Below are 13,997 nucleotides of genomic sequence, written 5' to 3' on the forward strand. Positions count from 1 at the left end.
CGTCAGCCATTTAATACATATTATGCAAATTGGTGGAAGGGTTATGCAAAAGGGTTTAAAATACAAAATGTTGAACAAAATCAACTGATTTGGGCTTTTATTTGGTGGAACGATGAAATATTCATGGTGGAACAAAACCCAGTACTATTCCACAAACTTTTATTATTAGCTGTAAACTAGTTTCGACGTTTATACCGTCATTATCAAGACTAAATGTTAGGAATAGCACTGGATTTTGTTTCACCATGAATACAAAATGTTTCTCAGGTGTGAGCGAAGGGATTGGTTTTGTCAGATTATTTTTGCGTTTTCAATTGCAACTTTGTGTATAATGAGCATAATTCTGATAGAGAATCGTATTTAAAATATTTCTTATTTCAATTACTTATGGATAAAAATGCAATGGAGATCTATGCGCATTTAATGAGGGTTTCCGTTCATACGACTTAAAAACCATTTTCGCAGAGAAGTTTTCTCCTGAGTGTGGTGTAGATTACTTCACATTCTATATCTTCTTCACCAAAATGTGGCATTAATGGTAGTTTTTCTTACTTCACCAGTCCCTAAAACTACCTTTTTATGCCATGAAAACATTTTTATAACACGTAAAAATATTGCCAAGAAAGGCGGGAAAGGTCTTCAAATTAATCACGCATTGATAAATATGTTTTTAATGTATATTCCTTATGTGTTATTAAGATTTGTTGTAACACTTAACACAATATTTATATTTTTATTGTAAGCAGTCTTTATATTTTGCGAGTTGTAGAGCGGATTTTTTTTCCATCCGTCAAGTTCAGCAATTGAGGGTAGTCATTTATCTTGGAATAAGTATATTCCAAATTGATACATCACAATAAGGGAAATACAATTCGCACTCAGGCTTTTCATCACGTGCACCCAGCAAGAACGCTTTATCGTATATGTCTTGATCTTCATCCAAAGTGTTGCGCCATTCACTCTCCGAGTTTACGGTTCCTCTTGAATCACTTTTTCTTACTTGTGGTATCCTATAAATAGAAGATCCATGTTTTAAATTTCTGCAAAGAATCGCGAAGACATTATTTCCCATCATCTTGTAAGAGATTGGGATTTTACACGGTATATTCGTTGCCAACTTTTAAACTCTTCCGATGCATTTAAAGTCCATTTTGAATGATTTACCAAGATTTAATATTGAAGTGCGTGAATTTTACATGGCCTTCACTAACGAAAAAATATTGTATAAAAATAAAATCCATATTCATATTCAAAGAGGATTGAGGTTTAGGAATGAGAGGCTGAGTTTACTATTTTATCTGCACTATTCACGAATGTAGATTTTATCTTGAGTTTAATGTTTGGAAGGAAATTTCTTAGCTTATTCTACAAAAACACACACTTTATTGCCGACTAGTTTCGGTTACACTGTACCATTTTCAAGACTAGTCAGTGTAACCGAAACTAGTCGGCAATAAAGTGTGTGTTTTTGTAGAATAAGCTAAGAAATTTCCTTCCAAACATTAAATATGGAATTCTACAAAGTAAAGGCCTCAACAATTCAGTGCATCATTTCTCTTGAGTTGCCTAAAAGTACGACGTCTTTATAGTGCGAATGCTTAGTTTCATAAAACCTTATTACGTTGTTTTCGTCAATAATCATCTACGTGACAAATTTATACGGGTTAATTTATTCATTCTTTTTCTGCTGAAGTAATCAATTTTCATCTCAAATATAAAGAAACCATATGCACTAGGTTCTATTCTTAGATTGCTTCCGGGAGAGTAAGGAAAGAAAAAAATGACAATTTAATGAAACATTTTTATAAATATATGGTATTCTAAAAGTATAATGTATTGGCATCAACCAATTATCTTCGAGGAAAATTTCTCATAATATGATTTTTACCAACTACTGAAAATCTGCACCCGTAATCGGAATCGAATCATTCCAACGTCGATTTATTCATTTCTCAATTTATCATAAATATTAAAATAATTTGGGTAAATACGCCTCAATTTGTTATAAATCTTGTTTATTACTACAGATACACAGAGAAAGAAAGCTGAGTACTGAGTTTTGTTTTCAAAACTGAGCTTAGAAATAAAATCATTTTTGGCGACATAATAGCAGTAACATGTATTTATAATGTTAGCTTTCAGTTAAATGAATTTTATGAAATTTATAGCGTCACTAAAACTAATAGTTTCCAAATCTAAGAAATAGTTATATTTCTTAAGTTTAATGTAAATTATTTTTCAATTACTCATTGGCTACAACAATTAGTAAAACGACCAATTCCAATTAAGGAATTGTAAATTAATACCCGCAGTAGGAGATTTTTTTAAGCCACTACTGCCCTTAATATTACCTCATAATCTTGCTGGATTTTTGGAGTTACTTTATGAATAGTGTAAAAGAGTAAGAAAGGGTCTTGCTATATTCTCTGGGTTAGTACCTCACCTCGAATTGGTATTCTTGCTGCTCCATGCACTCGGCCTCATTTCCTTTGATGGTTTCTTCTTGAAGAAATTTAATGAAAAAAGCCACCCCAATTGGAAAGGAAGCCACGGACCCTTTGATCGCCGGGAAAATGAGCAAGCTTCCAGCCTTCTTAATCTCGTCTTGGCTCGACAAGAATTCGAGAATTCCAGTGGTGTGTTTGCGTTCGGAGTGAGAAAATCCTTTCCAACGTTTTTTCAAGAATTTTAAAGGTGTTCATGTATGATCCTTCAGGTACCTGGTCTTTCTGGGAGCATTGGGTATATGATTTAACTTTTATTTATAGTATTTATTTATGATGTCAGCGTCAGAAGCAGCTTCATAAACTCGATTTCATTAAACAGATTAAAGAATGCACTGTTAATATAACATCCAGAATTTTTGTGTGCTATGAACTGTGCGTTACATATCCTCTTAGCCTTTTTCTCATCATTTAAAGGAAATTTCAACCGCCACCATACTGAACCCAAATACGAATCAAAAGTCTCTGACGATGCTTTATATTTATATTCTAAGGATAGATATGCCTGGTGTCCTCATTTTCAAGATAAAGTTCTTCTGGGTCGCAAGGTAGTGAATATATGATCAATACTTTTTTTTAATAATAATAAATTGAATTTGGGCTTGGGAAATACTATCAAATGATCATTGAGTGAGATAGATTAGTAAGTAACAACGGATTCTTTTTGCAGGGATCCAATTACATTCTTTGTGGGCCGCTTTTTTGCTAGAGCGATTACCGTGAGAACTCAAGGAAAGGTAACTTTCATGAAAACTAAAAGGGATAAAGACGGACAATCCATGAGAGAAATTCCAAAAACTCTCTGAAGACTATTATTATAATACTACGTTGGCTAAAAATTAAGCAGGGGCCTTTCAATTTATAATTACATGAAAACGCATTTGAGAATGAGAAATGCTAAGTTGGCCTTATGGCGCCGCTGTTCGTAGTAATAGAAAAATCTTGATTCCTCTACGCTTCCCATGAAATACTATTTATATGTTTAAATTTCTTCAATCCACTCCAGGGTTCGCTTTATGAATGCAAAATATCGAGCATCATTTACGGGATCCTAGGTGTTTAATGGATTAAGTACAATCTAATACACGTTCACTTCCGATTCGATCATAATGAACGATACGCGTACTTCATCTTCACTCACAAGAATGAGTCACTTCTTAGCCTCTCATAGCATGCCGTTGGTCAGAACTACTGCTTTACCGCGTATATGACGTGCCCGACACGGCACACGTATCCGAATGTGCACGAAAACTCAAACGGAAAGAATCCAAGTAGTAATGCGAAAGAAAAAATACCTTTTGCGTTATTTATCCAAAATCCGTGGCAGGGAATATGTTAATTAATGATCTGTTACATAAATTTTTTGTGATCACTCATAAAGAAGGTAAAAAATAATCCATTAAGGTTTACTCAGGGCATTCTGTTAAGGCCTGGTTACAGTATAAACTAACACTAAAGTTAATGCTTAAATTTATTAATGCGTGAATGAACACGAAAATGCACCGTGCAACCACCCAACATGCGCGAACGCATGAATAGAACCTGGAAAATGGAACCTGTTCTATTTTGGTTCATGCATTCATGCATGTTCCGTTCTGGTCCACAAAATTCATTCATGCAAACAGACATTAACTCGTGCATGTTAATGTTCTGTGTAACCAGGCCTTTAGATTTTCATCAAAGTATTTACTCATTTCGTGATTACTTACGTGAATATGATCTTTAGCATTTCCTCGAGGAAGCCGCCATTAGAAGAGAGTCGACTGCTGCCTTCGCATAGCGCACGAAGAAGGCAGGATCGTCCAGGCAGACCCACTCTGATGCAAGGCGGTTGAATGTTGGGAAAAAGAGAAGGGAAAATTATGCGAAATTTTCTGTTTAAACAGGCATATGTCATCACTAATATTTACCTTAGGGGCATCCATTAATTACGTGAGGAGGTTTAGGTTCATGGGGGGAGGAGGTCGAGCCTATTCTAAGCCAAACTTACGTGGGGATAAAAAAAACCATTCTTCGCCTAAATAACGACAAATTGGTTGAGCTCAAATGCAAGAATTGTCAAAGGGACAAAATTTTAAAAAATAATAAATTAACATAGTTTGGGGTAACTGAGTTACCCGCACAGTCGCGGAAGGGTTAAGAGTTCATATTCGAGCAATCAATCATATTTGGTAGCGGTATCGAAATTAGGTGATCAGCTAATGATACCAATACTAATCACAAGAATCATTTGTATCTAAATTCGGCGCTGATATTTTTATATTTGAAATTAGTATAGGCATGAAATCAAAGACTTTTGACCCGCCAGAAGTATTTTGTTAGACTCAGTAACGAAACTAGTGATCAAATATGATTTTAAATATGCTTGAATTGAAAATTTTTGTACCGTCTTAAGTTTTTTGTTTACCGTTTTTCAAAATTCTCAGGACTTAGGTAAGGGATGTTCGTAATCTTACCTCTATTTTTCGAAATTTGCGAAATAGTTCCAAGGAGTCCGTCTATCATAGAGGAGATATTGACCCGGTGTGAAACTAGAAAAGAATTTACTAGCACCATACGAGAAAAATTCCTAAAATGTATTTTGTTCGATACAAAGAGATTTACGAAAACATAGGAACTAAAAATTCGTGCTTCTATTGCACATAATAATATTTCAAAGTGAATGTGGAATCAAAACTTTCTAGGCTAAATAAAGAGACCGAGATATTGATATAGGGCGCCATTATTAGGAAGTTACGATAACTTTGAGCTCATCCTGGGGAATACATATTATATTATATTATAACATCACATTAGGACCCCATGATATTTCCAGGTCCTATAGTAACGATAAATTAAGAGAAATAGTATGTCTAGAGGATATATATTGGGATTAGTTTTTATCTCGAAAAATTAAAGGCTTTTATATATGCTAGGTCTATTTTCCTTTTAGCATTACCTTCTTGTTTGGAAACGGCTGGTTTTATGACACCCTCCGCCACACGCCTATGAGGCGTAGTATGTAGATTTTGACATAGATATATTATTATATGTTCTTGTAGCACTTCATCATGGTATAAACTATGCAATATCCTAAGGCTTAAGTGATTAATTTCATATGCCAGTGAGGGTATGGGTCCAGCTATGGGCCACGGGACTCATTCAGAGTATACGAGTATTAGGCTTAACTGCGCGTGAAATGCACGCTTTGGTGAGTAGATACCTATATTTGCGACACCTGCGGTTTCCCATCGTGATATATTCCTAAAAACCCCGGATCTCCAGTAATCATGGAAATGGCGAAGGACTGTTAATCGCATTTAGTAATCAATATCCTGGTCAGTGCAGTGATCTGTCTCTTTCCTTTGGATCTATCAGCTTTTATGTAACACCTATATCTGTGTTTGAAAATTGATTTTGTTATTTGATTTAGTAATTTTTAGTAGGTATACCAGGACTAGCCACGGTGATACCACCTTGTCCGGTATAGTCCTGAAATTTCCTCCGGGGATAAGGGCCTCGACAGCTCAACTGGCTAATGCACTCGACCGGAAATCGAATTACGGTTCGAATCCTCGTCAACACGAATGATTTTTTCTGTTTATTTTTCGCACATGATTTGATAAGTTTCATTTTCTCATATTTTCGCGGTACAACGCAGTTAAAACTCTTTCTATTTTTCAACTTTATTATTTACTCTTGGAAAACACATCTCAATTTTGCCATAATATGGCCTGCAGGAGCACACACGAAAGTTTTCTTGAATGATTATATACAAACGCAATTTATCATTTTTCTAGTTTTCAATCTGAGAAAGTGTTATTTTGGATATATTACATCATTGCTATTTGGAAAGTGCCACGTTTTTATTACTAGCCCTCTATCTATTATTAGCTTCTTTCCTTCACGGAACTATAAATTCTACCACATCACCTATCCTCTTGTGTTTTCCTCTGTTAATGGCGTTTCACTTAATTTCACTTAAGAAGATGCCATGAGCAATTTCATGTTGCAATAGTTAGTGTAACTAACTTGAGAATCAACGATGGTGATTTGGTATGCGCCTTCACCATGTTTTATGAAAAAAGTGTCTTAACAGTACCTACATATCACGTTAGTGTTTCCACACGAGAGATAACACACGTCTCAAGTCTCAATGATCGATCGTCATCATCAGGTGACCACACGGTAGCGCTCAAGTTGCTCAGTAAAGATAACTCTCGACGACAAAAATAAAGTTTTCGGGCCCTAACACCATTCCTGCTTTTTTCTTCTGTCAAATGGTCTGCTGAATACGAATATAACATTAGTTTTCTTCCGTTACCCACCATTTTTGGAACTTAATGCGTGTCTGTTGTACTGTGACCAAAAAATCTTCTCTTCGCATTTGTATAACAGTGACATAGCAAGAAAAATGCAATATCTAAATATTGCAATAAAAAGTTTTATTGTATCAGTAATGCATTCAAAGTAATGAAGGTATGTATTGTAATCTTAATGCAATTGTATTGGATAACATTTGATGCTGTATTAAAATCGTAAAACAGAACTCCCTGTTTTGATAAAGTTTTGTGATACAATTGTAGTTAAGCTGTTTTACGACAATTGCGCTAACTGGAAGGTAATTTCTTAACTTTATGGATTAAACGAGTCGATTGTCGCTTGAGTTCATCAAGCGGGTTTGGGAGGGGGTCGGGAACATATTAGTGTCACGTGTGTTCGAGTATTGGGTCCATTAGTTGCTTAAAGAGCGGAAAAAAACACTCAAAATGCCGTCGAAATGGGCGGAATGGACGAACAACACGCTCATTCGCCCTCGACAATACTTAAGGTCGTTTTAGTAACCACGATGATATAAGCGTTGAGAGAACTTTTTGAATTGAATATTTACGTAATGGAGAGAAATATAAACTTAATGACGCATGAACTTACGAAATATCGCCGATTTTTCGTATTTTAGCCCTTACCCTAGGATTGTAGCTCCTCTATTTCTGATTATGAGGGTTTGAACCCAACCAACTTAAATTTACACATATTTTTTTTAAATAAACCGACTGAGACCAATTAATACAAATGTCCAGCTGCTAAAATTAATTTCTATGACATAATCCCAAAAACAGAGGATCTGTAATCTGTTATCACATTTCAAGTGAGAGAAGGCACCACAAACGCTCTGTCCCTAAAAATCCAGTATTCGCATATTCCTTGAGGTATATTTAAAAATATTCGACAATTCATACACATGTTCATCTACTCATAACTATATGAACGCGAAATAACGCGAAAGGTAGCTATCACCTGACCTGTAGTTTATTTTCACAAACAGCCATAAAATTAGCTATTCCAAAACCTGGTCTTCTTTGTGAGGCGAGAGATGGCAATAGGAACGCGAAATATCGAGACAAAAATATCAACAGACACGCAAATTATTTTCATTAACAATATGCATAAAAGTAGTTAAAACATGCTTTTATTGTTATCGTATAGATGGCGCCACGAGCGCAAATCAGAGTTAGGTGGTTTTCTCAAACGGAAACGTAAGAATTTTCATAATCACTACAGATTCACTGCAAATTATTTTTGCCAGAAATACTTATTTTTTGGCTATGACATTCGTTTATTGTGACGCCTTACGCGACCTCCATTAGATAAGGATTCCTTATTACTTAAATCCCATAAAATTCCCTCGTAAAACATTTTTAAAGCATGAATTACGTGAGGAAATGGATTATGATATCATAAACGGTCAGTGTCAGCCCTTGCTATGCCCTACGGGGCTTCCGGGTAACTTACACTTACGCCATCTAGGAAAAGTCAGCGTCGTAATAAAAATTAAATAAGCTCTTATAATTTTTTTTTTTTTTTTAACCAGCCTTTATATTTAGATTACAGGGGATGAGCAACGTTTATATATGACACAAAGCAAAAAAACTCAGTGACCCCGAAAAACCAAAAGTGACGAATTAAAAAAGTCACTATATTTATTAAATTTTCAGTGAATGGTAAGCCCCCTTTGTTTCAAAATGCCACCCCTATTCTTTTAAATGCCTACTATGTGGATATGCCTAAAGTGGATAACTTTTACTGTGGTCGCAAAACACGAAAATCGACCATTTGGAACTTCTTAGATCAAAAACATGTTTTGGGGGGCTATAGGTTGACTGGGGGGTGGTTAAAGGGGGGTTGGAGAGAAAAAGTTATATTTTCATGTATTGTCATCGGAAATGAAGAAGTGTGCAAAATTTCAGCGTTTTTGCTTCACAGGAAGTGAGTCAAATTTGAGTTACAAGATTTGTACCAGACAAACAGACAAACAAACAGACAGGTTGGTGAGTTGATATAAAGGCTGGAAAAACAGCATTAGGCGAGTTGGAGTTGGATAACCAGGCTTCAACAATCACATCCAGTCTCAGCAACCACATTGAAAATGTGAATGAAACCGGACTAAAATAATCACAGCATTATTTCTATTTACCTTACAATGAAAATAGGTATCGTTATTATATGATTACAAAAAAGGTGCCCAAAGTGTAATGGAAAAGAAAGGAATTATGGTATTTGGTAGTTCTATGGGCAGGGCATTATAATTCAGATGGTGCACTCTTATTTTTAATAATTAGAGAGTGCAGTTGATATAAATACACGTCAGTTAGAATTGAACGAAAACTGTGAACAAGTTGAAAATAAAAATACTAGACTAGTAAAGACACCTGTCCTTAATGGATGAAATTAATGCCTTTGGAAACCTGCACTAATCAAGAAACAATTGAGTAAATTTCTATCAGGTGTTATGATTGAATCATAGAACCGGAAATGATACTGATTTCTAACTTTACAGTTTTTGCCAGTCTCATCTGTGGATTAGATGATTTTGACATTGATTACATTTCTTAGTGGATGCTGGAATCGCAGGTGATATACCGAGTGTTATCAGGATTGTCCGTAGGGGTTTACACCCGTAACATTTTTTGCCCCCGTCTTCCAGCTTAATTTCTCGCTCCAGTGATCAGGCCATGCTGAAATGTACGCCATGGTGGGTAAACACCAGATGAAATTCTCATTTAACTTAGGGAGCCATTATCAACTCAAGAAAGTTTCCAAATAACGACTCCGTTCTGTTTTCCACCCGAAGTGTTCCTCTGCAACCAATGTTTTCTGGAATTAACTCACAATTTATCGGTATTTTGGGATTATAACTATAATGCATCAGATCGTGTTTTAACTGAAACATAGCAACCATAGTGTTGAAAAAGATTCCATAAAGGTAGAAATCACTCTCAATTTGATCTAAATGAGTAACCATATATTCGGTTCAGTCTGAGGTTTGATAACCATAACCCTTATGTTGTGTGTTTTCAATGGTATGCATCAGGTACAATAGCGTTATATAAACACATGTAATTGATGTCATTAGAGAAGTATTACAAGGAAGTTAAATTCTAATCGACAGTCTTAAAAATTAGGAAATGATATCTCAAAGACTCATGTTTACAAGTGACCATTTTGACGTTGAAATTCAGGAATAATTTGTCATTGAAAATTCCACACCTAAATGAAATCAACTGATTTTGGCCTAACTTGGTGGTAGGATGAAATATTCATGGTGAAGCCCAGTACTTTTCCACAAACTTTTATTTTGTTAGTTAAATAAATGTTCATGGAACATTACTGGGTTTTTGCTTCTATACTTAAGTCTGCATATACTTACGTATCGATAGCCACTTCCAGTTTTCGGAATATGTCTCTTCTATCACGACGCCTTTGAGTAATGATGTATTCATGTTCATGATGGTCATGATCATTATAGTAGTAAGGAGGTTTATGATCATATTTAACCCGTGGAGTCGTAGTTTGTGGTTCATAACTATGGCCTTGGAAATCATCCCCATTCAAAGCCTTAGTTTCGTTCGGCAAATCGTACGATAGCCCAAAACCAAGGCTGAAAGTATGGATGCCATCCATGTTAATTGTGGTAGTCGTAAAGCACCAAACAATCTGAAATGAGTAATGACAAGACAGGTAAAATATGAAGCCATGAGGTATGGAATGCGATTGAGAAGAAATTCTTAATTCTTACTTTTTATTTTCGCAACTGTCATTTCTCTGTATCATCAATTAATTTACAAGTGTTCGTTACTAATGAAAGTTAAAATTTCAGTATTGCCACTAAAACTTTGGAGGGCTGGGAGTTGAGATGGCCACATTATGAGCTGCAATTATTTCCCCAATACTTTTAAGGAATTGTAAAAACAACTTACTCGGTAGTGATAATTGTACTCTTAATTACATCATTCATGACAGTATTTTTTAGTATGCGAAAAACTAAACTCGTAAATAAATGTATTTCAAAAATTGGTGTCGATAATTTCCTTACTGGAATATTAGGGTATGGGTGATAGGTGCAACTTTTAATAATTTAATGCTCCCAAATATGTACAGTTAGTAAAAAGCAAACCTTTAGCTTCTCCTTCCCGCCAAACTTTTTCCTCCCAACGCCATCATCTTGTGTTCTTAGATTACTTAGAGTGAACATTTTCTGCACCATAAAACTTGGATATAACACCGAGATATTTTTTCACTGCACTGCCAACCCTCTATTAAAGCAAATATTATGCTTTGTAATTTGTCCTGCCCGCTCACCAATCCAAATTGTGTTCAGGTCCGGACCAAGGCAAAACTCTTACCCGGGGAAACTGCTGTTCTGCCGTCTTACCACTGGAATGGAATACCCTCACTTAAAAGGGGTAAAGTTCATCAAAATGAATTTACACGGTAAAGTTTTATACAAAATATTAAATTTATAAAATCGGAAAACAAAAAAATATTCTTGCTGTTTGGGCGTTCGGTCGCCCCCCTAGCTACGTTTCTGCATGCAAACCCCCGGGTTGCCTGGCCCTATAGCTGGCCCTGGTTGTGTTTTATTCACTTTCAAATTTACATTAACAATAAATTTACTTAGTATTTCAATTTTTTTACTAAGCCTGCGTGGCCCCAAAGCAGCTGTTTTCCTAGCCTAGTGCTAAATCCGCAACTGCTCCTTACTTAAGTGTATTTAGTACTTTGTAATTCTACAAGATATAACAAGTCTCCCGTTGATCCTGTGTCGTTTTTGACCTCCAATTTTGTCACTTTCCCTCGAGCTATATTCATGAAAATTGGCATAACTACTCATCGGAAAAGGTCGTATGTTCTGTCAAATTGATGCAAATTTTTACAATTTTGACCTTTTGAACTCGCGACATGGGTCCAATCCAAAAAATAAAATTTGCCGTTGTTAAATTATTCGAGATAGAAAAATGTCTATTCTTATGTTTTTGGAAACGAGAAAAATGAAAATAAAGAAACACTTTCATTTACTAAAATTCAACCGCCGATCCAATAAGATCACAATCAAGGTTAAAGAGGTGGTAAAAAGAATAGCAAACCAACTAAAGTGTCCAACTAATGAATATTGGACCGCTAGAGCATGAGTGCTGATTTCTCCTGATTCAAGTAGATGTGTTTTGAAATCTAGCAGTCTTTATTTGCATGCAAACAAAATTTGCCAGATTATCTTGATGCATTTGGGAACTTACCGATAGTGTGCTTCCTTCCGGGAAGGTGACGTACCTCTTCTCCCTCTTGATCACACCACCTTTGTCACCCGTGACACTGGATTTCCATTTCCACTGCTCCTCCTCCCCGCTGAGAATAGGCGGACTACCGCAGCTGTGGTCCAATAAATTAGCCAGGATGACTCCCACGAGGACGAAGCTAGGTATTAGCGCAGTAATCATGGCAGTTGATGGAAGAGAACACTTCTCATTCGGCGTCCCCATTTCTAACGCAGCGTCGCTTGGTCAGCGCCGAAAATTTTATCGCAATACGGGAATTATTTTTTTTTGCTGACGCTGCTATCTCCTCATTTCGAACTGTAAACACTTTGTTTCGTTGAGTTCCGTGAAATTAATTTCTCACCATTCTGACGTTTCAGATGGTAATAAAAATGCGATCCATGGAATAATAAGTGGTTTTCGAGAATTCCCTCGTTTCGCCGAAGCCTGTCGATTTTATCGTATCTGTAAATAACGCACTACCCTAATATTCTCCTTTAACTGAAGTTTCTGTTGAAATTGTCGAAACCACTCCCTTTATGTAAAATACTAAGCTTTATTTCTAGTAAAAGTAATAAAATATAATGAAGGCAACTTTCACTAACAACATGAGTAGGAAAAGTAGAAAGATCGTCATAATGCTGCACTCAATTCAATTTGATTCCATACTTGTTTTCTACTGAGATTTTACTGCCTACGGGAGATATAATGTGCCTATTTTCTTAAAACAATTTCTTGGGCAATAATTTTCGAACAACTGTTAATTTAGACAGTGGCATACCTAATTAAATGACAATTACCCTCAACTTTACGTTACGGTAAATGAAAGATACCATTTGATTTTCGTTAACTTTCGTCAATTAAAAACCGTTACAGGAGAAGAATTTTCTAAGATAGGTAAGTAATTCTACCTAAAAACCTCATACGCTAGTAATGTCAGGCTACCGATGCATTCTTATCAATGTAACAAAATCCTCTAAAATATTTCTCCTATCTCTACTCCTGGACTTATTCCAACCTCATCTTGAAGATATCATTGCACTTCTGATATTGGTCCTTTCGTGGTTAAGACAACACTAACTTAGCAATCCCTCACCTCTACCAACAGAAGGGAAGACAAGATGGGTATAAAACCAATTAGAATGTGAATTGTCCTCTGGGTCGTCGCAAGGGAAGAGTGGAGACTAAGGGGGAGGCTTTTGTGTAACTTTGTGTGATCTCTTCCACAGAAAATGCTTAAGTCAGATGTGAAAAACGTGAGGGAGAGTGTCACGAATGGAGTACATTTCGCAATCCTCGTATACATGCCGTTTGCCTCCTATACCCATCCCCTCTCTTTGTCTTCTCCCCTTTCCCTGCTGCCTTGTCGCTAACCCCGCAGTGACAACACTCAGCTCCAATATTTAACAACTTAGAGAATGCATGTTGATAGATTTGTGGACTTTGTGGACTTCATTGGAACATTTGTGACAGGTGGTCCTAACATCATCCTGGGCCAATGGTGTGACGAAATATTTTTACTCCGCATTTGAATGAAATTCACCTTATTTTATACATAAATGTTAATTTTTTAACTTATAAAATCTTTTAAACGGCATTTCCTCCCAGTTTTTAGTTTATTTACAGATTATAAAATATGATTTTGCCGGATATTTTGATGATGAAAAAAAATCTTAACGCAGTAAACGAGAAGCAGCTTGAATAAGATGGTAAGCGATGCAGTAAAGCATTTATAAATACAGTATAAACCTCCATACAACGAACCTCTATGAAGCAAAATCTTAAGAAACCACCCTTTTTCGAAGACGCTTCCAATGGGAAATGCACGCCAAAAATAACCTCCTGGAACGAACCTGTCTATGATTACTAAAACTGCCTTCGACGAAATCTGCTCTTGGGCCAAAAAAATTTAGGGTGCTCC

At 36.0% G+C, this 13,997-nt stretch overlaps 1 protein-coding gene across 1 annotated transcript; it reads right to left on the reverse strand.

Annotated features, from left to right (window-relative positions):
• Positions 1 to 801: 801 nt before the first annotated feature.
• Positions 802 to 12,702, reverse strand: LOC124167174. Its single transcript, XM_046545001.1, has 4 exons — positions 12,059 to 12,702; positions 10,192 to 10,478; positions 4,214 to 4,321; positions 802 to 1,010 (listed from the first exon to the last, which is right to left on the reverse strand). The coding sequence occupies exons 1-4, from the start codon at positions 12,299 to 12,301 to the stop codon at positions 818 to 820; spliced, it is 831 nt and encodes a 276-aa protein (XP_046400957.1). The 5' UTR covers positions 12,302 to 12,702; the 3' UTR covers positions 802 to 817.
• Between the last annotated feature and the right edge of the window lie 1,295 nt (positions 12,703 to 13,997).

The sequence above is a fragment of the Ischnura elegans genome, chromosome 10, assembly GCF_921293095.1.
Source record: "Ischnura elegans chromosome 10, ioIscEleg1.1, whole genome shotgun sequence".
Classification (NCBI taxonomy): Eukaryota; Metazoa; Arthropoda; class Insecta; order Odonata; family Coenagrionidae; genus Ischnura; species Ischnura elegans.

Coding starts and splice junctions, on each gene's coding strand:
- LOC124167174 (XM_046545001.1), bottom strand. CDS start 12,301: ATGGGGACGCCGAATGAGAAGTGTTCTCTTCCATCAACTGCCATGATT. Junction 10,479..12,058: donor CGGAAGGAAGCACACTATCG/GTAAGTTCCCAA, acceptor TACTCATTTCAG/ATTGTTTGGTGCTTTACGAC. Junction 4,322..10,191: donor CTGGAAGTGGCTATCGATAC/GTAAGTATATGC, acceptor GCCTTGCATCAG/AGTGGGTCTGCCTGGACGAT.